The following is a 19,704-nucleotide window of genomic DNA, read 5'->3' as shown; positions in this document are numbered from 1 at the left end:
AACTTATTCTTTTGATTCAGATATCTAAGCTTTAACGTTCTTCTCATCGTTATATTTTTCAATCCATAGAGAGATAGAACATGCTCTCCCTTTGCACGTTTTACACGCTGCAGTGTAAGCTAAGCCGTTTTTAAAGCAGCGACATCTCGTTGATCTACATTCCAGTTGACAGGAACACTTCACAATTTTTCAGAAGCAGACGAGGGGCTGGTGGGACGTCAGTAGTGAATGGATACAGGAATTCATCTTTATTTTTCCAACCCCATTCCTTGGCTTTAAGCTCAAAATCAGGATCTCCAGTCCATATCTGAACTTGGTAGAAAATCCTGTAACTGTGAAATTTAGCCGCATCAGAAGTTGGTGGTAACTGTAATGGGTGGATGAACGTGCTAGCAGTAGTCACCTTCTTTTTAAAAACGCCCTTGCGGAGTTCATTCAGATTTCCCCCTTTTGATGAGCCATATATCATGAGCAGATCTTCTTCTCCAGCAAGCCTTACTTCCTTCTTCGAAACTGATTTCAGCATGAAAACTGCAGCTGATTTACGAAAATTAGTATCTCTCATTAGCTTCTTCAGAGCAAGGCCTTTTCCCACACTGTGGATCCGTGAAATAGAGTCACAGCCTAAGATGGCGTGAGCAAAAAGAATCAGATGGCATGTCTCTTGGCCTAGCTTCTCTTTCAATTTGTGAATATCCCATATTCGGGGAGCTTTATTTAACTTTGGCTGTGTCGTAATATCGGGAAGAATCAACAGCAGCTTACACAGTTGGGACATCTGCATCACCTGGTGCCTGGACTACGACGAAGCCCTTTGATCGGAGATAAACAGTCAACGTGCAGATAAACCTGACCTTGTTTTTCTTGCAGGACAAGAACTCATCCTTTTTTGTGTTCAGCTGCCTCGGCTCGGACGTTTCCTTATGTTGTTCACTAGTTCCATAGAAAACCTGTGTCATACCCTCCATCAGAAGGTTTAGTGCAGAGCAGACTGGTCGAGACAGAACCTATATAGACTTTTGAACCTCTGTCATACCACTACTATCGGTAAGGTCACCAGCTGTTTTGAGACAACGCATGAGCTCCTGCTTAATGACAAGATCCTCGGAGAGCCTAGCCCAGAATCTATCAGAACATCTGATCACATGTATCCTATTCTGGAAGGCTGGATAAACGGCAAGATGGGTTTCTTGGAGCTTGACCATTCGCTGGAGTTAAAGTTGGCAGGATTTTGTGTAATTGCTGTTTCCAGATGCCGCCAGATAAGATAGCATGTCGGAGGTGGATTTTAAGTGAAGATCCCATGACCCAAATCGTTCGGCTCTTAAGAAATTTTGCATTACGGATACCATGTCGGGGTATTGGGACCACAGTTTCGAGGTTCTGCACTGGAGCAGTTCCAGTCTCTTCCTATCGATGAATCCCACTATTTTTTCCAGAGAAGAGCTTCCTTCTGTATCCGCATTGGCCGCTTCTTTGTTCATAAGCTTTGTGTACAGGTTTATGAGTTCCAATATTTCTTCAGGCTGCAGAATTGATTCAGCAACACTGGAACGTTCTTCGAGAAAGACCTCGAAAAGCAGGTTAGCATGTAGCGCAGTGTCAACCATAAAATGGCCACGTATTTCCCTGGTGATTGCTTTCCCGTTGAGAAGATAGGGGACAGTGTTAGGTGTGTAGACAAGTTCAAGAACCTCTCTAAGTCCTGACCCCTCCATGATGTATCCAAGTGATCCAAGAAAGATCATCATGGTGTAGAATCCTCCAAATTTTGGAACAATATTTGAGAGCATACTTCCTGAAGCAGCAGCTTCGACAATCTCCATTTCTTTTCAGCACAGCGGTTGGTCAAATGTTACAATCGGAGTAAATCTATGTAGTTTGCGATTGTGACTTTATAGCTTACAGCTTTATCCGAGAAATCACTTGGACAAATCGTGGGACGAAACGTTGATATAATTTATTGCATACGAAGGTAATGAAAATAGTGTAGCTGCCTTCTGTGCGTTAACTGGTCTTCTAAACAAGCAAACCATAATTTATCAACCCACTTATAATTTTTTTTTTCCAACAATCGAAGAATTGGTGGAAAATAAGTGCTAAAAGAAATATGCCAAATGAAAATAAAAAAGTACATATTGATGAATATGAAACGGGTTTTCTAGTAGACACTACATCAGGTTAATTTGATATTTGGGCTCAACTTATCATTTTATGTCAGAATAGTTGCCTTCTGATGGTATGGTGAAAAAGAGGTCACATCAATGAGAAGGGTAAATCACATATTGATGAATATGAAACTTTTCTGGTATATTGTAAATCAAATTTGTTTTCATTTTCAGGCTCAGCTCTTCATTTTACGTCGGGACGATACTTCATATATAGAAAAACGAATATTTACCGACAGTTCATTTTTTTTAGAAAAAATTGACACGAAAAGCAAAAAAAAATTAGTTTTGCGTCGACTAGAATGTGCAGTTTTGGATATGTTGTTGAGCTTTTTTCTCTACAGAATGATATAAAAATTATTTCTGTTGCAATTTGTTTGGGGTTGACCCATATTTTTGGCTAATTGCCTGTACTATAAATACAATTAGGCCGACTGATGCGCCGTGGTATGCTCATATAAAAAAAAAAGATAAGTACAAAAATATTTAGGACGGTAATGTTCATCTATCATCTGGAACGTGTAGTATACTATCAATAAAATGCCCGATAGTTATATAAAATGCAATCATATTTTAATTATTTTCTATTCTAAGAACGTTGCGAGCCATTATATCTCAGATAATGGTCTGGCTCTACTATTGTTCTGGTTTCAATAAAGTAAAAGTAAAAGGGAGACAAGCGACGGCAAGAGAAGCACCCATACTGGCCCTGGCATCGCATTCAACTTTTTATGATGCACTTGTAGTTGTCTTCCTAGGGTCACCCAGCATTGTTGCCAAAGAAGAAGTGAAGAAAGTGCCGTTTTTTGGAAGTACGACTATCAAGCTTCGCTTTCTTCCCTAATGCACTGCTTTCTGTGAAATGTTGCCTTTTCAAAGAGAGTCTGTTCTTACTTTAATATGCTTTTTAATTTTCAGCTGCCCGTTTTACTAAATACTTGAATAAGTGCACACTTATTGTGATTTCACTAGTCAGCTTTAAATTTTGTTTTCGCTTTTTTTTCCGTTAAATTTCGTCTAAATTTTTATTTCTTTACTTAATTTTTTTTTATGCCGAAGACACACACAATAAAATAGCATTTTACCATATTTTTTCTACCATGATTATCAAATGATATTTAAAGGTGTTTACAGTATAATTTAATCTAATTTTCATTTTTTTTTTACTATGACTTTCGACTTGAAGAGCTATAGCACTTTAAGTAATTTTAATGTAACTGTGCTGTCCAACTTAGACGTTGAGCTAAAAAAAAAATTGCAGTCTTGTATGATTGAAAAGTTTGCTCTACTTTTAAGACCATAAGATAAAGAATAATTAAATGACTTAAAAAAAACTTCTTGATTACATTTAAAATCAAAACTTTTTTTTTATGTTGTCAATGTTGAATTTTTTCACGTAGAATAAATCTGTTTTAATTAGTACTAGATTCCAATACTGTTACATCCCTGTTGTCAATTTTGTGTTGCTATATTGTACTACTTTCTTTTTGGTTGTTAAAGCTAGAAATCTGACACCGTTGCTGATGTATATGCAAAGGCCCAGCTTTAGATAATACCTTTTCATAATAATCTAGTGATTTCTTTTTGAAAGAGCAACATTTATTTCTTTTTGTATTTCTTGGCTGTGTTGAAATTTGTGTGATTCTTCTTTATCTGTCATAGACAAATTCTTTGTTACATAAAATGCCTGATCAACCTGCTGGGGCTATATTATAATCAAAGTGGAGTTATATTCTATTCATGTTTGGGGTGGTCTACTTCCTTATTTCCCTTGCTTCCTTTCTCCTTTTTCTTACTACTCATGTTTTTTTTTTTTTTTTTTTTTTTATTTCACGACAAGATCGAATTATATTTATATTTGCGTATTTCCCTCCTTTTAGAGAAAGATACTGTTTTGATTTGGAGTGTAGGGGTTAGTGGGTCTTGAAATTAGTGAAAAAAAATCCTGAAATTTGTGGGGAATTCATTTCCCAATTTGTAGCATAAAGAAGGGCAACGGTTATTATCCATCTTTTTTTGGGGGGCGGGGGGCTAGACCCGAAGTCCCCTTCCTTAGTCACACTACTTTTTGTATGTCTTGATCTTTGTTTCTAAAGAATGTAAAATGCTATTTTTATTCAATATTCAAAACTTTCCTCTCGCGTCCTTTGTTGAATCAGGTGAAGGTTTTAATTTGACTGCAGTGGTGGTTTATCTCTCCTTTTTTTTTGGGGGGGGGGCTTTTTTATTTAAGAGTTGAACCAACAACTAATGCTGACTATTCTAACCTCCGTCGTTATCGTTAAAAGTACATTAACATAGACCCTGTTCCTAGATTTCCATGGACTATCGTGGCAGTCAGAGTAGTTAAAATCCATTTAGTAGTGGCTTGTGTCATAATTTTGGCTATTGTTTCCCCTCCAAGTGTCAGTTCTTTTGGGGATTTGACATGCCTGTAAGTTATGTTTCTTCCTTTAAAGTCTATTTTGTGTTGCTGCGGAATGATCATTTTACTAAGAAAATAAAGTGCATCTGAAAATAAACCCAGCATAACTACCTTATTAGTTTATAATATCTATTTTTTCAATAATAATTATATTTTTTTTACCATCCGGTTCGCGTGCCTCTCCCCTAGACCTACCTCTGACTGGGTAACTAAGCCATTAATTGCATTGCATTGTTGGTAAACTATTCTAAATGGAGCGAATATTGGAACTTGAATTGGGGTAATAGAACATCGTAAACTTCATTTAAAGGAAGTGTGATTGAACGACACAAGGATTTTCTTTTTATCTTTTCTGTTGTTGTTTATTTTCTTCTTTTTTTTGTCTAGGCATTCTTGTTTCATTTTTTGTATTCAAAGAAATACTTAATATCTAAACATGCCTGTTTAATAAGTTTGGTTATTTCTTGTACATGTTGCGGAAATCGACCAAGTTTATTATTTTTAGGTCGGAAATAGTATCTAATCCTCAGCTATATTTTCTTATAGTAGAAAGTTTGTAGGTTACTGAAAATTAAATGTTTCTATACCCCAAGAAATTTTATGAGCTTTGTGTATAACAGCTGTTTTGCAACTGGCATAAATTTCTGTGGTCGCTTGGCCTTCCGGATCATTGGTTATAGAGTGCGTATTAAAGGGCGAATTGCAACACGTTCAGAAGCTCCCATTTTGGTCATTGGACCACATTCAACGTTTGCCGATGCACTTGTTATATATTGGATTCAACTACCTCATTTGATCAGTCGGGTTGAAAGTAGATTAACCCCATTTTTAGGCAGTAAGTTACAACTCGTTTGCACGTGTTTTTTTTTATTTCGGCTATATTTTTGCTTATGGATCGCAACTAACTGAAAGTTGAAGACTTTCTATGTGACAATCCTGGTTTTTGGTGGATGGGTAAGGGTATCACTGCGATTATCAGCTTTCCCATGGTCATCCACATTATTATGGTCATATCTGTGCGCATTAATGGAAATTATAGTCATCTTTGTATCGGTTTTCAACATAATTTTGAGCTTGTTTTTGCCTTAGTTTTGTATAAAATTGACACAAAATATTTTTTTGCTGCTTTCTCACATGGTAAAATAATTATAAATATATACAAAATTGCTTTTGGTTCAAGGGTTTCAATTGGGGGGGGGGACATTTGCCCTCTAGATTATTAAAAATACTTTCTTGTGGTATTTTAATTGAAACATGTCTGTTCTTGGTATTTTCATTTAAAAATTGAAAAAAAAAATTGCACCATAGGTATTGAAAAATACATTCTCCCCCCTCCGCGCTATATTATTGTGAATTGACGCTACTATTTTGCTTTCAATCTCTTTTCCTTTTTGATCAATTTGGTATTTGCTATTACTTTGATGATGTCAGAAAGTTGGTTATGTCATGCTAAAAAAGGGTCTTTTTCTTTTTTAAATTTTTTTTATGGAAATCTCTCGTGAAAACTATAGGATTGTCACTGGAAAAGTCTGCTTTTGGGTGCTTCAGGATTGTGACGTCGAATTTCTGTCCCACTTCCCTGTGCGCTTCCTACTTTAATCGCCGTAATGATTTTGATATATTAGTGCTATGGAGCTTGGTGCTTTCTGCAGAAGATTGACGGATCTTTTGAATTCCCTTTATTTCTTCAGGCAAATAGTTTTTAATAACAGAAATAGATGTTTTACCAGGTTTCCAACCTAAAAGTAATTATTGGAAAGTTCATTGGCTACCAAATATTGCCCTACTAAGCAGGAACGCCGTCTGTGCAAAATCTTCATCCCCGCGCCTGCATTGCAATGGCTAACGGGGAGAGATTATTCCATCAATGCCATTCTGTTGATTTCGCTGTACAAGGGTTCAGTAGATGCAATAAATCATAAGACTGAACTTGGTAAAGAAGTAGTCGCATTTTTGGCCGACGCGATAAACTGGCTCGGAAAATTGTAGAAATATATATAATGTTGACTAACGTATAACGTATAATGTTGAATACTTTTTTTTGTTCATTTGTCTGTTTACTATCTATTCCCAAACGAATAGACCGGTCGGGCTGAAACTTAGAACGTGTGACGTGTGATTCTTTCTAGTAGGATAAACTCCAGAGAAGGGAAGTGGGTCTCTTGGAGGGCTGGACAATATGTAGCGCTTCGTTTAAAGAGTTTGGATGGGGGTTTTGAGAATAGACTGGGTGATGTTTTTGGAGGGGCGAGCTAAATGAGAATCACTCTCCATCTTTAACTATCCCTAGTTTTTTTTTGTTTAAAGCCTTGTGGTGTAATTTAAATGTTAGGCAAGATTATAATTTACTTGTTTATCCTGAATCTTTGATTGGGTGCAGTTTTTGCTATAATTTTTAGTATTATTTTTATGAAGAATTTGGGATGGATAGGGAGGGAGATTTTCAGTCACACGGATGGAAAATCTTTATAATTTTTGCCCTTCAGTGGGCTAAAGCCGTTCTGATCCACATCCTACAAACACTTCTGAATATAGAAGTATCTTATTCCATCATTTTGTCACATGCAAAATTGTCTTGTAAAAGAAGTCGAATCTGTAAGATTGGAGAACTCTAAGTCGGCCCCTTGGGTGCTTACGCCCTAGAGCCCCCTCTTCCATGAACTTCTTGTGTGTAGACAATATGCATCTCTTTTCACCTGTTATTGTTAGGTGATTAATTAGGAATGATTAATTAGGAAATGATTAAACGTTAACCATTACAAATTATTAAGGTAGTGGATAGGCTGTCCTTAAGCGAAAGACATTTATGATACATTTCACAGATGCTGTTTGGATTTCTGCTAAAGTTGGTATTTAAGGGTTTCTACGCTTGTTTAATACATATGTGTGGTGCTAACGTTGCACTATAGCATTTCAGAAAAAAAAATGTTTATATATTCTACAAACTGTGTTTGATTTTCCTTATCCCAAATCCCCTAAATGGTGGACATGTTAATCTTTGTTGGAATCAGGTTTATACAAGCAACAATTTCCAATCTGTATGATTGGAATGCTTAAAGTAACCTCTGCATTTCCCCTCACCTGTAACTTCGCTAATATTGATGTTATGCCTTTTGCGACTGGTGATCATTTATTAATTCTTTAAGGAATGGTTATAAAGGCTTAGATATTGATAATTAAAAATCAGAAAGATCGCAGTATGACTAATCTAAATCAAAACCTGCTAAAAGCAGATTTTGCTATTCGTGGTTATAAAGGAATCTTGATAATTATAAATGATTAAGATTGCAGTGTGATTGACATGAATCAAATCCGCTAAGTGCGTATTTCGCTATCGGTGTTTGATTTGCACCAGAGTTAGTGCTATCAGTATCTGAGCTTAATAAAAACAAAAGACATGTAAAACTATCCTTTCATTTAGGATCTTACTCAACTGATAGATGACTACCCTCCCAGAAGTTCTACTTGTGAAGTTCCGACTGAGCTTGTACTTTCTTTTTTTCTGTCGTGAGACAGAGGAAGGCAAAACTGTATTATATATAAATAACAGTTGGGGCTTAGTTTCAAATGTTAATATATTTGCCTCTGTGCTGTTTTCTCTTTGCATTAAATCTTTGAAATATTCTGGTACTATCAGGTTCACTTTTGGAGCCACAGGTTGATCAGCATTATTTAGTTAGACAATGTTTGCTAAATTTGACGCTTCTTTTTGTTGTTGTTGTTGTTATATTCCTTAGTCTTTATATTTCTTGCTTGCTTGCTTGGATGTTCATGTCCTGAGCTTTATTTTATATTACTTTTTATGTTTTGTCACTGATTTTTCACTTGAGACTAGATAGAAAGCGATGTATTCATTTTCTGGCTGCGAAAATAGAAAAAGAAAGGGTTGGCGGTTGAGAAGCGCAGCAATGCGTCACACCATTTACGTTTTACTTTAACAAACCATTGTTTATCTTCAGATTTTCATCAGTTTATTTCCTATCGCTTTCCTCCAATGTCTCAAGTTTAAAATTTTATGTTATGTCCTATTATGTCTTTGATTAGGTATCCTTATTCCTATCGCTTTCCTCCGTTGTCTCAAGTTTAAAATGTTATGCTATGTGTTGTTGTGTCTTTGATTAATTGTCCTTATGAAAAGTGGATCAATATAAAAATAATAATAATAATAGTCTAATTCAAAGTACTGTATAGTTCCTAATTGACAGAAAACAAAAAGACTTCAACAAAAACGCATGGAAAACGCCTACAGCATATTAATGGATAAATTATCTAGAACTGATATATAACAAATAGTTTTTAAGTAATCTGATAAATACATCATATTGATGTAATTATAATAATAAATACATCAATAAATCTCATCCAGCAATGCAAACTTAAGATAAATATATTATTATTATTTGAGTAATTTATAGTTTATCCCTCATTGTCAAAAACAATTTGCTTTAAATTTCAAAATCTTTTATTGTTCATTTTGATGGTAACGCTGGGCCCTTTCAAATGCGGGACCCAATAAGGCCCAACCGTTCCAATCGCCCTTTATCTGGCCCTGAAAACAATCAAACCATAGCACTGCATAAAAATAACATACTAAAATCTTGCACCAAGAAGTTCAATCTTAAGCCAGAATTGATACCGAGATTCGTTCTACGAACTCTTCGTATGTAAACCAATCTAACTAATTGCGGCTTTTTTCTGTTAATATTTTGCAATTTTCAAGTCAATTGCAATTTTCTTTGAATTTCAATGGAATGTAAAACTAACGTCTATCTTCTATAACGTCTATAACTAACGTCTATAACGTCTATCTTCGCTCTATTTTATTTTCTTCTAAATAAAAATTATTTTCTTTTATGAAATGTCATAACCTGTTGTAAACTTTCACACAGTTGCTTTTTCAGTCTTTTAATATATAAGCAATTCTGACAACAATCCTAAAATAACAATCCACCAGTCGCTGTTTCCATAATCATAAGAAGAATCTAAATTGGATTTATCCCATGTAATTATAAATTATAATGTGATTATATAAATCATAATGACATGCTTGTCTGTTCAAAATCAAAACATATTTCTAGAGCTCTAAATTTGATGCATTATATCACAAGTGGACATGTCTATATTTTTTCCAAATTGTTCAAAGTTGAATATTAATATTAAAGGTAAGATATTCCACGTGCTCATTGCCCGATCTATGAAACCCATTACAGCGATTTTTAGACAAACAAACTTATCTGAAAACTGGCGATATGGACTACACTGAAGGATTTTTGCACGCATATGGAGATACGAAATTTTAACACTCTACTGGCAATAGTTTTCTTATGGCTCTCTTATGTCGGATTGTGAAATCTGAGAAACCATTAAACGCATTATTTCCGATTTGTCCCAATTCAAAAGCAAATTTGTCCCATTATTTTCAAATTTTCTACACAACCGAAAAGCCTAAACTGAAATAGATCAAAACTTTAATTTCTTTTTCTTTTTTTTTTACGGTGAGAGTGATTTGGTTTTGACGTTGTGTAGCATTGGAGGTGGGAATCATCCCTTCTCGAAATCGAAAATTGCGTTTTTTTTTACAGATGATTGTTTTGGTTTTGACACCCAAATAGCATTAGGGGGGTGGTTAGGGATTCATTCCTTCTCGAAATAGAAAACTGCAACATTTCTTGATGTTTCGGGGAAATTTGACACTTTACTAGGTAGAAAATTTATACATTTGCCGCCATAAAAACATTATTAGGCTTGCGATTCTTTCATTCGTCGGTGGCTGTTCATACCGAATTGAGCACAAATAGGTGCTTATTCATATGAATAATGAATAATTTCTGACTTGTCGGAATGGGCCTGGCCCGCTTTTGATTGAACTCTGTCGCCAAACTGTCATATCGGTTGCCCCTGTTCAAAAGGCATCAAGTTAAAATGCAAGAGAGAAAAAGTTTAAGAAGCGACTTCTTGATTTTTTACAGTTATTAATGTTTAGCTGTTTGAAAAAAAAAATGTTTTTAATCTTCAAAATATGTCAAGGACCAGGGGCGTAATTTGTTATGGGGCAGGGGGGGGGTCAACTGTTCCTCCCAGACCTTGGTTTACCTCCCCAGATCTCAGTTTTCCCTTCCAGCTGAAATTTAGTTTCTTCAAAGATCTTGTCAAAACTAAGACTGCATACTACAAGCATCCACAGAAACGGGTCAATGTTCTTTAGTATATCTCTACCTTTATCATACCGCATGGTTCATATTTCAGTTTGCGCTGTCATTTTCACTTGATTTTGGAAAATTGGCTCCAACTGTGCCCCCCCCTCCTCCCCACAGGACTTTAAAAGAAATTACTCCACTGTCAAGGACGATGTTTGGTACCATAAGTTTCATTTTTTGACTTGTGCCAGTAAGAAAAGGAGAAGCAGAAGCTTCTGAATATTTTGAAAACCAAATTAGGAGCTGGATGTTGAATCAATCAATGTGCTCGGTTTCCGTTGTGGGGTAATAGTCCAAGATTCACTAAGAATAATGTCTCTTAAAGATTTTTGCATCGGCACCACCGCACTATGCATCGAAGCATAAATATATGTTTTGAATCTTTTTAGCAGCATCACAGTGCTCTTGGTGTCATAAATGGTTAGAGTGGGGTTACATCGACTTTAAATGCACCTTTTCCTTGTGGCCTCTTCGGGGACGATTTTTAATTTCCATTTTATGTCTATCTCTCTACTTCTAGTTTCTCCTTTTTTGCAGGTTTCCTCTTTCTACTATATTCTGCCAAATGATGCATAAAGTTTTTTTTTCATTGTTGTTTCGTAAATTTTTACTTTTTTTAGAATTGATCAATTTTACTCAGCCAATATATGTAGAAAGAGAAGATCCCAACTCTCGAGCTAACACGATTAAAGAGATGGTGCGTCGAGCAACATCTGAGGACCCCTGGCAACAGGTACAGAACAAAGATTAATAGTTGAAGAGTTTAGATATTTTATCTGAAAGTTAGAAACAAATTTATTGTCGATTCAGAATTATCAAGTTGTCTGTAGGACTAAACCAAAAATTGTATGTTGTAGGAAATAAAGTGCAATAAAAGACATTATTACTGAAATTCATGAGCCAATTGACTAAATAATGTTCGTTTTGCTGGTGATGGTTACATGTGCGGCCGTAGGCGCAACCTCTGGCAACACCAATGTTTTTACTTCACAATTTAATAAAAAAAACTTGATGATTTGTTGTATAGTTATTTTTTTTTAGAATTTTTAACCACGTTCAAGGTATTATCAATACAGTCTTTGCAAAAAAAGCATTGTGAAATAATATGGAAATTTCCAGACACTATTATATATGGAAATTTTCATGAAACAAAAGATTTCTTTAACCTTTCACATTTATAGATAAATATATATATATATATATATATATATATATATATATATATATATATATATATATATATATATGTTCTTTTTGGCCAACCATTTAGAGCTGAACGGAAAGCAGTTCGTCCTCATATGGGACTGAATGACGTTATAACCAGAGATTTAAAATAAAGGGGAAAGTCGTGGATAGGGCTATAAAGGGAGGCTTTGAATAGGGGGGAGTAGAGGTGGATCGTGCATGGCTGTGTTAGCCTCAGGCGCCTGGGTGCAACGTTGAGTTGTTATTAGTACTAGTATATATATATTATATATATATATATATATATATATATATATATATATATATATATATATATATATATATATATATGTATATATATAGTAGTGTATCGGATTAATTTAGTCAGCATAGCGAACGGGCTTCACTCGATTAGGGCGCACGGAAGAAAAAGTAAAATGTCCTTAGAAATATGGGAGAAAGAGGAAGCTATTGTCAGACACAAAGAGATTGAAGGGAAGAAATGTCAAATTGAGAACTTTCAAAAAGGGCTTAAGGAAAAGAAAGCTGCTTTATCTGTAAAATAGGAACTCAGCTAAGTTACTTGAAGCTGGATTTGAGAGCTTGAGGCAGGGTCTGGATTGCATGGACTTATTCTGACTTGGAATTTCTAAAGCGATTTTGGAACTGTGTATAACAACGATAGAAGAAGAAATCAGGGTTTCAGAATCTGGGTCAAAAATGAAAATTGAAATAGACCGACTGTTTGGTCAAAAAGCCAAAAATTTAGTTTGTTATCCACTGTATCTGCTTTATTTGGGTTTTGATTGTTTTACTACTGTTTAAAGAAATCTATTAGTAGAACAACAAAGTTGGTCTGCGATGAATTAGAAAACTAGCGTTTACCGGTTTCACTGCTACTCTCTGACCCTAAGGATCTTTGCAGCTGATCAGTTTTTCGTCACTTGTTCTGTATCTCGGAGTAACTAAATTAAGTTCTGGGGTCAATGTTACCACGCACGATCCTTGGAAAGCTAAAAAATCATATTTTGTTCTCCAGTAAAGTAATGAAAAACAAGGGTAGCTCCTTAGGTTTTGGGCTCGCCACTTTACCTTTGAATGCCTGAAGCCTAGATAAATTAAATACTGAAGAGATACTTAGGCATTAGTCTGAAACTTATAAGGGATGCTAGGCTTGTCCACCAGTGGGTGAAGTACAGCCCGGTCATGTCCAATGGTGACTAAGTAAAACTGGGTGAAGTACAATGGAGACTAATTAAAACTGGCTACGTCCAGAAACTCTTAAATATGAGAATCTGGAGGTGGTCCCACTATAATATAAAGGTGGCAAATCATTATTAGAGGCAAAGTATTTAATGGGAGAGATAAAAGCCAACCTTTTTTCTTTAATATGCCTAAGCCTCTAGCATGGACATAATTACTCTGCATTTGATTGTCGATTAATAAGTGCTTTCCATTTTCTTTTTAGATTTTGATATTTCCTGAGGGAACTTGTTCTAACAGAAAAGCACTAATCACTTTTAAGCCTGGTGCATTTTATCCTGGAGTTGCTGTACAACCTGTGTGCATTAAGTATCCTAATAGGCTCGACACTTTATCATGGACTTGGGATGGACCTGGAGCGTAAGTCTTTTTTTCCCTATGTCCAACGTTGCCACTTGAGCCATTCATAAGCCGAATTGTTAATTTCAAATTGTCTGGTTTTTGTGCCAAAACTTTTTATATGCTCATTGCTTTGCTTGTTTAAGGCAAAGAATTGAAAGCGAAGTACTGAAAGCATGAAATTAAAGAAGAATTTCCTAAAAATAAGAATCGTATGCCCAGAATGACAACAAAAATAATTTAGTAACACAACCATTGAAAAAATTTGGCACTCTTCAAAGACACAAATTAACAAAAAAAAGCTTAAGCTACTTGTTTTTAGATGAGTAATGCGTAATAATCAACATTAGCTATGTAGCAGTTGTAGCTGCTTTGTCAGGTTCCCTCGTTATTAATTTTGATGAATTTAATCATTTTAACCTGCTCACTCAATTAAGGAATATATGTATTCGCTTTGCCTAGGCTATACAACGGGTTTATTATTGGTGAATAGGGAAAATGATCATTGGAAAAAGTTAACCAGTGGTAGTAGTTTCGTAGAGTTTCTAAACTGCATATTGTGGATAGAATATATATAGGCCCTTGCTTGTGCTCAAGGAACTGAGACAAGTGATGTCTTACAATTCATCTTAGTTGAGAATTTGTATTATGCAGTTAGTTTTGCATGGTAAAAATGCCTGCATATTGGGAGAAGAATGAGGAGTGTCTCCCAAAATTAGGCTGAAGGGCCCCAACTTTCAGAAAAACTGGAATATAAGGGGTGGAAAAAAGATCGAAAAATGTATACAATGTTTCAGCCACAATTACAGTGGTAGGGGGTTCATGTTCATGCTCTCCCCAAAAATGTCAATTTGTCATGAATTTCCTATATTTTCTTCTTTTTTTTATTATTTTACTCGCCTTGATTTTGTGGCCCCCCATCGCTCCCGCTCGACTATGAATATCCGCTTACGTTCTTGTACTTCTTGATCCATCATTACTAGTCAAATTTTTTTCAGCCCCCAAATAATTTAATTCTTAAACTAATAGTTGTGTTTGAAAATAGAGGGAAATACTGTCAGGAGCGCCACCTGAAACGCTAATGAGTCTTGAAGATCTAACATTACAATTTGAAGCAACTTGGCATAGCATTGTTCCATTAAACCATAAATTTCAAGCAAAGGTAACTTTTCATGACGGTTAATGATGAGTGAATTTACTTGATATTGGTCCCTATATACGTATATTTGTCTATCACTGACTTATCTCTTGTGGAAGCAAAAGTGTTTTCAGTGAAGGGTCTTTTCACCTCTTCGTCTTTTATACCTGCAAATTGCAAAGTTGTCTTGAGGACGTTTTTGTTCTTTAGAAGTTCAATTCGACTTTTATCATTAGTAGGGCTAATTTGTTCCTACAAAGAGAGTTATCCGGAGTAAAATAGTTTAGGGCAGTCAATCTTTTTGGTACGCTCTGTATATATGCGACGTAGCATGTTATTGACTTATGCAGCAAAACATTTCATGTAGCATAGCAATTTATCCTTTCAGCTATGAATTGTGTTTTGCTTAAAATGCATTAGTAGCAAATTCTATTTGCACTAAATATTTACGTTTTTTAGTTAAAAACCTAATCAATGATGAAAATGATAATACTCCTCGAAGCTGCACTGTGGATCAATTTTTTTTCGCCAATCACAAGCCAGTTTTTATGCTTAAGCGCTGTAACGTAAATATACGCGTGATAATCGAAAATTAACTTTGAAGTTACTGTCTCAACTTTCTAAATTCTCTATTCCAGACCCCATCCCTCCCCATCCCACCCCATCCCTCATCTGATAAAATTTCACAATATGTTTCATTATTTCCATACAATGTACCCGTATTTTGCTGTTTAAAAAGGATTTGACTGAGAAACCCCCTTTCTTCGACGAACAAGACTTCGTTTTGCACATTCTATAATATCTTGTAGCTTAAGCTTATTTCCTAGCAGAAAATATGCGTCCTTTCATGAGTGTAAGTTTCATCGTGAACATCTTTTTTAATGCAGGAAAGGCATTTAAAAAAAGATTACATAAATAAACATATTCAACATTACATAATAAACCATATTCAGTCTCAGGTCTATGTAAAATAGTGATGGTTTAACATGCCAGAATTTTTGGTATTTAGCCATAATTAATTAACTTGCTAACTCAATATATTTAATACGTAATTAGATTGATCAGGTTAAATACTTTAGTGGCTGTTAGAATTATCTTGACGTCTAAATACAGTACAAATAAAAAACAACGGTCTTACGTAAATGATAAGAATAATTACAAAAAAAAAAATAGTTTACGAAATAAATAGCACGCTGTTACTGATTGTCAGTAACTACTTTTTTTGCACTTTAGAATGTTTAGAAAATTTGTTTTCGTATTTGATTGCAAAATTCTATGGTATAAAGAGTACATGTAATTTAGCCAATGTTTATCAATGTAATTTAGCAATGTTAAACATATTAGTTTGATTTATTTTTCTAGTACATACCGGATAACATTTAGATGCGTTTAGATGTCTTTTTAACTTCATTAAAACTTTTAAAAAACAATGTACTGAATGGATTTGAATATTATAATAGTAGCTTCTTCAAAAAGCATATTATTGTTTAAATACAAAGAAATTTGATATCGTAACTGTCATTAGAATAGGTGCCGCCACAGAAAGAAGATATGTCAGGTTTTGAAAGGAGTGCTTAAAATCCTCTTAAATATCTTCGGATTTAAATACACATCCCCACATCGTGTCCTCCAATTAATCCAAAAGCTTTAGAGAATGTTTTTTTCTTTAAATTCTTTTATATGGTTTTCAATGCCCTACTTCAGACTATGTTAGTAGAGATGACCCTATTGATCGTGACGGGAGTCCATATATGGGCATAGAGTCCATAGGGGAGATATATATATATATATAAATATATATATATATATATATATATATATATATATATATATATATATATATATATATATATATATATATATATATATATATATATATATATATATATATATATATATATATGTCACGGTGAATGTCCGCAAATAGGTTAATGTCGACATTCACTGGCGAATGTCCGAAATACCTTTTTTTTTCTCCTTAGATTTAGTCACCGTTGCCAGTCAGTTTTTTTAATTTAATGCATGGTTTGATGATGGCAGTTTAGGTTAGACGAGGTTAGGTTGCTTTAGGTTAGCTTAAGTTAGAGAGCAAACTTAAGTTAGAGAGTTATTTATTTGTTATTTTAGGATGAAGATTTTATGGTACACTATGACCCAGTTTGTTACTTATGCTGAAATTGAATTTCTACCTCCATATGTGCCGTCAGAAGAAGAGATTAAGGACCCGAAAATTTTTGCTGAAAATGTACGTCTTGAAATGGCCAAGTAAGTAATAGGATTTTTTCGAAGGAATTTCAGCTGGATTTTTTTTTCTGTTTTGCTTCTTACTTAATTAAATTACTGTTGGTTAAGGGAACAGGGAATTATCTGTTGGACTCATTCACGTGTTGCTTACTTTTTTTTTCTCGATGCAACTGGCATTTGGGCTCATCTTAGCAATGCATTTTCAGGCCTTCAGATGGTATCAAGTGATATTTCAACTTGTTTTCTTGTCTTGAACTTGCAAGTCTTCAAACTCAAATTGCAAAATAATTTGTCGCATATTGTTCTTTGATGTGCTTTTGAAATGTTTGAACTTCTCTTCTGGGCCAAAGGGTAGACGTTTGATGGTTCGTATTTTAGGAGAAACAAAAATCTTCATCCATTCATCTATCACGAAGCAAAAAGTACATTCCGTTATTTTCCAAACACTCTAGTAACCTCAAACTACAATTGCTGCTAAGAATTTTCAAAATTTTCTCTTTTGAACACCACACCAAAAACAAAAGTCCAAAAATTTGCTTCGTAATAATTGTATGTAGCGAAGAAAGAAAGTTTTGATTTCGTTTCTTAGTACTTAGATCTTAGAAGAAAATTCCTGTGTATTAATTTCTTAAAGTGTAAAATGCGAATTCTACTGAAAAATTAGGTAAATGAAAACCTCTTATTGTAATTATGAATTCATTATAAAAGGTTCTTTTAGAACTCTTACACTGAAGAAAAGAGATTGAGTGAACGTAAATACTACTAGTATCTCTGTTCGCTTGTTTTTAAGCTGTTGCTATTGGTTGGTTATTTATTGTTGGAAATATTGCTGTTGTTGCACATTGGTGTTCGTCCTCCTACCTTTTTCATGGAGTTGCTGTGTGTATATTAAATTAGTTTACGGCTAGTAAACAGTTTTTCTAATAGCCAATTTATGACATCTGTATTTGCCAAACTAAAAATTTTGGCTCCCCCTCCTCCCCAAAAAGTTCAGCGGGTTATACTGATTAATCTAATCCGTCTTTTCACACCTTTATTTATTTTTAAAAGGCTTAAAAATTTAGTCTTTTTTCCGAAATGTGTTATATCCCTCTTTACTTTAGCAGAAATATTTTAGAAATGGAGCTCTTAGTATCAAAAGAAATTTTTTTTATCTTGCACGGCAAAAAAAGTTCTAATGCACACTATAGATACATTTAACTCTTCGGGCTTAAATTTAAATCATCAAAATAAAGGCAGAAATGTGGTCGCTTTCTTAGAAAAAAAAATGTAAAAACGGGCTTTTTCTACAAAGTGAAACAATCGCACTTGTATTTGAGTAAATACATTATTTTCCAAAGGGTATGAGTGACTTTACAAAGGGCAGAAGTCAAGGTTTATTGGGGTGTCACCCTGGCAAAATGTTAAGAACTTTTGCTCCAAGAACTTGTCTTAAGCATATTAAGGAAATGTGAAAGTCGCTTAATTTTTGTGTTGACAAAATTGACCGTTCAATTTTGCTGTGTTGATTTTTCTAGCAGTGATGCCATCGGATTCTGTGTTTGCGCGTTGTAACTGTCAATAATGTAGCCAAGGGGTTTAGGAGTCTTACGTGATATGAAATGAAACCTGTTTGGTAAAGTTTTATTTTAATATATAGGAATCACGTAGGGACACGTTTAAGATGCTAGAGCAAGCTTATGATTATATTTAATAATAAAACGCTCACACGATAAAAGTGAAAACTTAATTTTTTGCAAAAATTAGTTGAAATTATTATAGAAAAGTAGTTCAATAGGGAAAAAGATGTGGAACTAACTAATGATAATGTCACAAGTAATGGGAATCTTCGTAAAAGAATCTACATCCTCTGGGAAAAAGCTTAAAGCAGATAAGGATAACATGATTTCTACATAGCACAAATTTATTCGTGCAAGTAAACTCGTAATCCTTTCTTTTTTTAGGATCAAATCCTTTCCCAGCGACTGTCAAATTATTGTTCTGAATAAGTTATTTTTTCATGTGCTATTTTTTTGCTAAGTTGCGTCCGATGCCGCAATCTCTATTATTCTATTATAATTATTACATAATTTATAACTATTATCATTATATTTATCTATCTATCTATTATTTCTTTTTATTGACCTTGATAACTTAGGGGTTAGATCGTCACGGTCTTTACAAACCCTACAAAGACCTGCCTCTGATGTACTGAATATATTTTACGTTTTAGATGCCTTGAAGTGCCTGTTGTCGATTATTCGTTTGAAGATTGTCGACTAATGTTGAAAGCAACCAAATTAGGATTGCCAAGTGAAGTGGGCCTGATAGGAGCGGCCAACTTGAAAACCAAATATGGGTAAGCAAGAGGGGGTATAACAAGAATTTTATTTCGTAAAGCAGCATTTGTAGAGTTTTCCCCCATTTATGTCTAGTTCCCATGTTCCCTAGTTCCCACTTTTGTCTAGCTTCCATGCTTTGGCATGAATCTGGCCAAATGTCCGTGCATAGGCCTGGAATATACTTGGATATTTGTTTGAACCTATCTGAATGCAATATACGATGATGACGACTAAACCCCTGATTGAATGAACCTACAATATCTGATATTGGTCTCTAGGCCTTAGAGGTGCGTGCCTGACTGTAATTAGAGCCTAGCCACGAATTGGACGTGTGACTGGAAGCTCTTTAGACACAGTTGTCAAATCGACCCGTGCCTGGGTAAAATTAAGTCCAGCTAGAAATACGTGTGAAAGCTGCTTAAGA

General features: G+C 34.7%; 1 protein-coding gene across 4 annotated transcripts in view; it reads left to right on the top strand.

The window, feature by feature from the left end:
- Positions 1–19,704, top strand: part of LOC148945346 (lysophosphatidylcholine acyltransferase-like) — an 83,795-nt gene that overhangs the window by 27,814 nt on the left and 36,277 nt on the right. For 3 of the 4 annotated variants that reach the window (XM_089098611.1, XM_089098612.1, XM_089098614.1), the window contains exons 4-8: positions 2,763–2,980; positions 11,411–11,523; positions 13,444–13,598; positions 16,843–16,980; positions 19,172–19,297. In XM_089098611.1, the coding sequence (XP_088954737.1) occupies positions 2,763–2,980; positions 11,411–11,523; positions 13,444–13,598; positions 16,843–16,980; positions 19,172–19,297 (750 nt within the window). Of the gene's footprint in view, positions 1–2,762; positions 2,981–5,213; positions 5,429–11,410; positions 11,524–13,443; positions 13,599–16,842; positions 16,981–19,171; positions 19,298–19,704 lie in introns of all 4 variants that reach the window. The other variant, XM_089098615.1, reaches the window with a different exon arrangement.

Source organism: Artemia sp. Qi Xiang Cuo, chromosome 13 (genome assembly GCF_049724085.1).
Source record: "Artemia sp. Qi Xiang Cuo chromosome 13, ASM4972408v1, whole genome shotgun sequence".
NCBI classification, from domain to species: Eukaryota; Metazoa; Arthropoda; class Branchiopoda; order Anostraca; family Artemiidae; genus Artemia; species Artemia sp. Qi Xiang Cuo.
The sequence above is the reverse complement of the archived record's forward strand: the minus strand, read 5'-3'. Positions and strand labels throughout refer to the sequence as shown.